We start from the raw sequence: 8,191 nt of genomic DNA, 5'->3' as shown, positions 1-8,191 counted from the left end.
TCATTTCTTCAATGGCCCTAACAATTTGCTGTTGTGACTCCAGAACAGCATGCGTCAAGACACTGCCAGATGGACGGGCTTCAGCACTGGGGGGAACGTTAGAGACACGGGAGACGCTGGACTGAATGGGCTCTGGCTGCTCAGGTGGTGCGGACTCTGAGTGCGTGCCAGTGGACGTTCCTGCGGTTCCTAAGTCCAAATAAACACAGGCACATCTTAACAGTAATTTGAGTCTGTTCCTTATTAATGGGTACACGCATTTGCAATAAAAGCAGTGGATACGTGAAATCTCTGGTGTACTCTTTGCTATATTGCATGCATTTTAAAATTAAACGGTGGCTGGCTATATATATCAAAGTTAAGGAAATACATTTGAGTCACCTTGCTGGCAGTCCTGTAGTATATCCGAGTCTCCTACATCAGCGGATACGATTCCAGAGATTAACGTGTCTCCTACAATAGAGGCAAGTCTCTGATCAAAGGGTGCAAGTTCATCGGTCCCTGTACCACCGCCTGTTCTGCCCACACTTTGTCGGTGCGCAGCAGTTCTCCGCTTAACTTCCACCTTTATGTCTGACCATTTCTTCTTCAGTTCATTTACGGTGCGACTCTCAGATCCCACTGCGTTGACGGCATCAGACAAACTCGCCCACTCTTTTTTCTTTCTTTTGTTATTAATTCCAGAGGACAGATTTCCAAATAAAATATTATTTCTTGTTTCTACCTCTGATAGTAGCACCTCTAATTCGTTTTCAGTGAAATTCCGTTTCTTGCTTGCTTTAGCCATGTTCTTGCAGGTTTATTTTGCCAAATTGGACTAATTACCATATTTAAATTAATTTAATTGAGGGAGGAGACAGGGTGTGGTGTGGTGCTCGTGCATGTGCGCTCAATTTCACGTTAATTGGGATGTACAAAGAGAATGTATGTGGAATGCTGCGTACGCAGAGATTCATACATCAGATTTTTTTGGTGGGTACGCACATTTATGGCTTTGTCCGTACGCAAAGTTTTAGTATGAATTCAACGCAAGTCTTTGTACATGAGGCCCCTGGTGCCACACTCTAATCAGCTAATTAACCCAAAACATCTGCAAAGGCCTTAAAATGGTCTCTCAGTCTAGTTCTGTAGGCAACACAACCATGGGGAAGACTGCTGACTTGACAGCTGTCCAAAAGACAACCATTGACACCTTGCACAAGGAGGGCAAGACACAAAAGGTCATAGCTAAAGAGGCTGGCTGTTCACAGAGCTCTGTGTCCAAGCACATTAATAGAGAGGCGAAGGGAAGGAAAAGATGTGGTAGAAAAAAATGTAGAAGCAATAGGGATAACTGCACCCTGGAGAGGGTTGTAAAACAAAACCCATTCAAAAATGTGGGGGAGATTCACAAAGAGTGGACTGCAGCTGGAGTCAGTGCTTCAAGAACCACCACGCACAGAGGTATGCAAGACATGGGTTTCAGCTGTTGCAATCCTTGTGTCAAGCCACTCTTGAACAAGACACAGTGTCAGAAGCGTCTCGTCTGGGCTAAAGACAAAAAGGACTGGACTGCTGCTGAGTTATGTTCTCTGATTAAAGTAAATTTTGCATTTCCTTTTCTCTTTTGTCTCAACCCATCAGTCGTATTTGTTCAAGATGAAGAGTGACTTGTTCTGTTTTATTCAGAAAGATTATAGTATGTCAGATATTTGTTCATCAAGATACTGAGGACACACTAAGGTCTGAAACAACTGTGTTTAAAAGTAAGATAACATAGCATTAATCCTTTTATACAAACTTTAGATGGGTGTTTGAACAAGATGTTTGTTAACAAGGCTACTTTGATAGAACCGTTTAGTGATCTTTTTTTGTACCCCTGCAATAAATTACAGGCTTATTGTTCTCTAAACATCCAGAACAAAATCGTAAATGATCTGGCTTCTATCTGAGTCTAGTTGTAAATGTAATATTTCACCTGTTTTTCATATGCCACCTGAGATTCTAAGGAGCGTTATTAAGCCCAAGGGCAGACCTTTAATACCTGCCAATGATTCTCTACTACAGCTATTGTCCAATTGTGTAGATAATTTAATTAAGCAATTTGTCCAAACACTAATGTGAAAGAGTCTACCAATGTTATCAACAAAATATATACACTCACCTAAAGGATTATTAGGAACACCATACTAATACTGTGTTTGACCCCCTTTCGCCTTCAGAACTGCCTTAATTCTACTTGGCATTGATTCAACAAGGTGCTGAAAGCATTCTTTAGAAATGTTGGCCCATATTGATAGGATAGCATCTTGCAGTTGATGGAGATTTGAGGGATGCACACCCAGGGCACGAAACTCAAAGATACTCTATTGGGTTGAGATCTGGTGACTGTGGGGGCCATTCCAGTACAGTGAACTCATTGTCATGTTCATGAAACCAATTTGAAATGATTCGAGCTTTGTGACATGGTGCATTATCCTGCTGGAAGTAGCCATCAGAGGATGGGTACATGGTGGTCATAAAGGGATGGACATGGTCAGAAACAATGCTCAGGTAGGCCGTGGCATTTAAACAATGCCCAATTGGCACTAAGGGGCCTAAAGTGTGCCAAGAAAACATCCCCCACACCATTACACCACCACCAGCCTGCACAGTGGTAACAAGGCATGATGAATCCATGTTCTCATTCTGTTTACGCCAAATTCTGACTCTACCATCTGAATGTCTCAACAGAAATCGAGACTCATCAGACCAGGCAACATTCTTCCAGTCTTCAACTGTCCAATTTTTTTGAGCTCGTGCAAATTGTAGCCTCTTTTTCCTGAACAGGTGTTCCTAATAATCCTTTAGGTGAGTGTATAACGACTTGCATATCTAGAAAGCTTGTCCTAGAGCAAGAGCAACATCAGGTGGTTCTGGCTCTCTCTCCACGCAATTTGCTAGAACATTTTGAAAAAAGAATTATCTACATGAAAAACAATTGTACTGTCACAGCAAAAACAAAATTGGGGAGCCCCAAATCGATTGTGGTGAATGCCGTATACATTTTTGTGATAAATATCAGTCAAGATTTATCAAATATCTTCCAAATACTGCTTGTGGGCTTTGTGTGCATCTGCTGACCATGAGTGAGAGAGCTGCATGCTTACTTCAACCAGTTTATGAACTTAGATGATATTTGTTGTTGTTTCCGTTTAAAAAACATTGAATTAGCGATCACAAGAGCATGACCAGGTGCTTTGAAGTAACCCAGTAGCTTGCCTTTTTAACAAATGTTCATGTGTTTTTTCATTGCCGTTTCAAGTTAATGAAAATGGTAAATGGTCAGAGAGGAAGGTGAAAAAAACCTGTGCCAATGTACATTTTACTAATACATAAACTGAATTAATTACATCCATTAGAATTGATTATGACTTCATATGAGGGTAATGCAATATGCTATGAGGGATTTGGTCGCTGTGATCTTTTGGTACTGTTTTCTGTGATTTTTGTCAGTAAGGGCTATGGTGTAGCCTAATGATGAAAACTATTTAAATGTTTATTCATTCATGAAGCAACTAAAACATTTGAGATCAAACGAATTGCATTCGCTTTACCGCAGCGTTGTGACGAAAAGAGAGCTGAGCCGGAAGGCAAAGCTCTCAATATACCGGTCAATTTTTCTTCCTACCCTCACCTATGGTCATGAAGGTTGGGTCATGACCGAAAGAACAAGATCGCGAGTACAAGCGGCTGAAATGGGTTTTCTCAGAAGGGTGGCTGGCTTCTCCCTTAGGGATAGGGTGAGAACCTCAGACATCCGTGAGGAACTCGGAGAAGAGCCGCTGCTCCTTTGCATCGAAAGGAGCCAGTTGAGGTGGTTCGGGCATCTGGTAAGGATGCCCCCAGGACGTCTCCCTAGGGAGGTGTTCCAGGCACGTCCAGCTGGGAGGAGACCTCGGGGTAGGCCCAGGACTAGGTGGAGAGATTATATTTCGACACTGGCCTGGGAATGCCTTGGGATCCCCCAGTCAGAGATGGCAAATGTGGCTCAGGAAAGGGAAGTTTGGGGTCCCCTGCTGGAGCTGCTGCCCCTGTGACCCGATACCGGAAAAGCAGATGAAGAAGATGAGATGACAATTCTCCCAGTCATGCTGCTGCAGTTTCCATCCTAATCAGTGGGGGGTAGCAATGAGCAGATAGCGGCGAGGCAGCTTAGCAAAGCTGCCGTATTCTGGGCTGAGATCCATGCTGTCAGGTCCTCCAGGACAACGCTGCAGCAGACACACAAGGAACAGAAAGAGCATACATAGTCCCCCAAAAATATACAAAATCCAAAAATAACTCTGGTCCCTCCACCCGATTTCTATGCTCTCCCTTGTTTTGTGCTTCTGCCGCTACCCTCCAGGTCAGCGGGGGGTAGCGATGAGTTGGTAGCTGCAAGGGAGGTTAGCAAAGCTGCTGTACTCTGGGCTGAGATCCATGCTTTCAGGTCCTCCAGGACATGAGAAGGAGAAACCTTGCAGCAGAGACACCAGGAACAAAAAGATTTCCATATGAGCCAGAGACTCCCCTACACAGGCACACTTACCTGCAGAGAAGGCAAAGAAGGCAGGGTTCTTCTGGAAGTTTCCGTTTTCTTCCAAGAAGTGATCAGGGTTAAAGGTTGTGGGCGTGGCCCTGTGGTCTTGGTCTCTCAGAACAGAGTGCAGCAGGGGAAGGATAACGGTGCCCTGAGGGATTGTGTAACCTCTGAATGAGATATTTTTGGTGGCATAGTGCGGAATGTTAAACGGAACAATGTCTAAGAAGCGTTGCACCTCATGGATGACAGCGTCTGTGAAGGGGAGAGACTTCTTGTCCTCCATCTGAGGAACTTGTTCTTGTCCAATCACTGTGTCGATTTCCTGCTGCATGTGCTCCTGAATTTTAGGGTATTTAATGAGCACCATTACGGCGTATCTGAGAGTAGTGCTGGTGGTCTCTGTTCCTGCCAGGAAGAGGTTCAACACTGTGGACACCAGGTTGTCATTTATAAACTCAGAGGAGGACAATTCCTTCTCCTGGTTGAGTCTGGTGAGTCTGGTAAGGCTGGGGGTCAAAGGGCATGGCTTTAGTGCCATGCACACTATCAATAAGGTATTGGCTTTCCTCCTGTATCCACTCCTCCATCCTCTTACGACCCATCCCAAAGTCTCTCAGAGTGGTCAGGGTAAAACGACGCAGCTGCCGCCAATGCTCCCCGTTACTGATGGCCAGGCCGTATCCCTTGGTAGCTTGAAAAAGAAACGGGACGGGAGCTTGTCCTATGAAGTCCTCAGCCTGGTCCACTAGAGCCTCCTTGACTGCTTCATACCCCACCAGCACCACAGTCCGCTGCCGCCCAAGATACACAGTCATCACTGGTCCATACACACCACTCCACTTGACGAGGGTCTTGAAGGGAGCCTGTTTGTCCATCTGGGGTGCATTACCCAGCAGTGGCAGAGCCCAGGGTCCCGGTGGTAGATGGATGTGACTCTGTTTCCTCTGCCTGAAGAACCACAGTAGAAACAACAACAGGCCTACGAACACCATGCTACAAAAAAATCTCCATTACTCCAGCCTGTCAAACAGCAAGGTCTCTTGTTGGTGTTTTTTTTAAATATTCTTCTTTGTATTTATTGATGTTATTCTTTTAAACCAACTCTTAGTTGTTTTCTTACTTTTTTATCTTTTCCTTGTGCAGGATTGGCTGTCTGTCTCTGTCTGCAATTGTGTAAGTGTCTATGTGTGTTTGCAACTATGGGCACAGGTTGAAACTTCGGACTGAGGTGAACAGCAGATGCCTTAATTAGCTATTGCGTCATGATCACATTATGTACACAGATTGCACCTTCACCCCTATTCCTCTCTGCATTTTTGGACCTGATGAAGTAAAAAAAGCAAATCACAGTGTGGAAATACCCAGTAGTGAAAAGGACAAATCAAATAGTGTGCCTGTCTAGGTCTTCAAACATTTATTTGTATTTTTTTGAAGGACATTAGGTATCTACAGTGAACTCCAAAAGTTTTTGGAAAGTGACACATAATAACACCATAATCAAACATCTGTCACCAGCTGAAACTTGCATGAAATTAAACTGGCCTGAATCTTCAGAATACATACAGCTCCAGAAAAAATTAAGAGACCACTGCACCTTTTTCATTCCTTTCCAAAAAAGTCAAAAAGGAAGGTTTTGAGTGAGGAACAGAAGGGTTAAAATTATGAGACCACTGCAAATTGAACGCTTCTGTTCCTCACTGAAAACTTTCCTTTTCAACTTTTTTGGAAAGGAACGAAAAAGGTGCAGTGGTCTATCCATTTTTTCCAGAGCTGTATATTTACAGTCTGGATCCACCTGAACTGACCAAGAAAACACAGATTACAATCTTGATTAATATTATGAGCTTTGAAGGTCATATAATCATAACTGTAGGTTAAACGGAACAATGTCTAGGAAGCGTTGCACCTCGTGGATGACAGCGTCTGTGAAGGGGAGAGACATCTTGTCCTCCATCTGAGGTACTCGTTCTCGTCCAATCACTGTGTCGATTTCCTGCTGCATGTGCTCCTGAATTTTAGGGTATTTAATGAGCACCATTACGGCGTATCTGAGAGTAGTGCTGGTGGTCTCTGTTCCTGCCAGGAAGAGGTTCAACACTGTGGACACCAGGTTGTCATATATAAACTCAGAGGAGGACAATTCCTTCTCCTGGTTGAGTTTGGTGAGGAAACAATCTATGTAGTCTCTAGGGTTGCCTGGATTCATTGTCTCTTGGTGCTCATGTATCTTCTTCATTATAAACTCTCTCACCTCGTCCACCTTGGTAAAAAGGCTGTGCTGCTGGCCAGGCAGGCATTCCATCAGCCTGGGGAAGATGTTGTAGAGCTGTCCCCAGGGACTGCTTCCAAAGCGCAGCATACTTGAGAAAATGTTGAGTAAGTACAGGAAGTTGGCATCCTCGTAGCTGAAACGCTGTCCAAAAACTAGGGAGCAGACGACATTGGATACAGTGCGACTCAAGTAAGGCTGGGGGTCAAAGGGCATGGCTTTAGTGCCATGCACACTATCAATAAGGTGTTGGCTTTCCTCCTGTATCCACTCCTCCATTACGACCCATCCCAAAGTCTCTCAGAGTGGTCAGGGTAAAACGACGCAGTTGCCGCCAACGCTCCCCGTTACTGATGGCCAGGCCGTATCCCCTGGTAGCACGAGAAATTAAGGGGATGGGAGCTCTTCCTGCGAAGTCCTCAGCCTGGTCCACTAGAGCCTCCTTGACTGCTTCATACCCCACCAGCACCACAGTCCGCTGCCGCCCAAGATACACTGTCATCACTGGTCCATACACACCACTCCACTTGACGAGGGTCTTGAAGGGAGCCTGTTTGTCCATCTGAGGTGCATTACCCAGCAGTGGCAGAGCCCAGGGCCCTGGTGGTAAACAGTCAGTTCTCTGTCTCTTCTGCCTGAACAACCAGAGTAGAACCAACACCAGGCTTCCTAACAACACACTACTGAACATTTCCATTACTCCAGCCTGCAAAACAAACAGCAAGGTCTTGTTGTTGTTCTTTTTCTTATTTTTTTTTCTATATATGATGATTCAAACCACCTTCCTTTTGTGTTTTGTTTTCCTTTACCCTGTGAAGTCCTGGCTGTCTGTCTCTATTGCCTGTCTGTGTGAGTGTCTATGTTATGCAAGTTTGCAAAGGTTAACAGATCACATGATTAGCTGCTGAGTCATGCTCACATACCTAACAGACTGTACCTTCCCCCACTTCCTCTCACTTTACCAGGACTTATGGCCAACATAAACAAAGCAGTACAGAATGGACAAATTGACAATTGCACGTACTGAGGTACAAATGTCTCTCTCCCAAAAACTGATAGAAATATAAACAAAAATGGCATGCAAAGACAGGCGGAACTGGAATTTGTACCCAAAATAAAAAAATACTGTGGGGCAAAAAAGTATTTAGTCAGCCACCAAATTCTCCCACTTAAAAAGATGAAAGAGGCCTGTAATTTTCATCATAGGTACACTTCAATTATGAGAGACATAATGAGAAAAAAATAAATCCAGAAAATCACATTGGAGGATTTTTAATGAATTTATTGGTAAATTCCTCTGTAAAATAAGTATTTGGTCACCTACAAACAAGCAAGATTTCTGGCTCTCACAGACCTGTAACTTCTTCGATAAGAGGCTC

General features: G+C 44.1%; 2 protein-coding genes across 2 annotated transcripts; both read right to left on the bottom strand.

Moving 5' to 3' along the window:
* Window positions 1-4,008: 4,008 nt before the first annotated feature.
* Window positions 4,009-7,888, bottom strand: LOC106023814 (cytochrome P450 2F3-like). Its single transcript, XM_034289372.1, is given in 3 exon segments — window positions 4,009-4,778; window positions 6,450-7,092; window positions 7,094-7,888. Coding segments are annotated over 3 exon segments (1,470 nt in total). The 5' UTR covers window positions 7,510-7,888; the 3' UTR covers window positions 4,009-4,367.
* Window positions 4,911-5,793, bottom strand: LOC117592763 (cytochrome P450 2G1-like). The gene has a single exon (XM_034289371.1). It carries the CDS (start codon window positions 5,533-5,535, stop codon window positions 4,999-5,001), a length of 537 nt encoding a protein of 178 aa, XP_034145262.1. The 5' UTR covers window positions 5,536-5,793; the 3' UTR covers window positions 4,911-4,998.
* Window positions 7,889-8,191: the final 303 nt, after the last annotated feature.

Source organism: Esox lucius, chromosome 21 (assembly GCF_011004845.1).
Source record: "Esox lucius isolate fEsoLuc1 chromosome 21, fEsoLuc1.pri, whole genome shotgun sequence".
Classification (NCBI taxonomy): domain Eukaryota; kingdom Metazoa; phylum Chordata; class Actinopteri; order Esociformes; family Esocidae; genus Esox; species Esox lucius.
This window is presented reverse-complemented; position numbering and strand designations above follow the sequence as displayed.

Coding starts and splice junctions, on each gene's coding strand:
- LOC117592763 (XM_034289371.1), bottom strand. CDS start 5,535: ATGGTGTTCGTAGGCCTGTTGTTGTTTCTACTGTGGTTCTTCAGGCAG.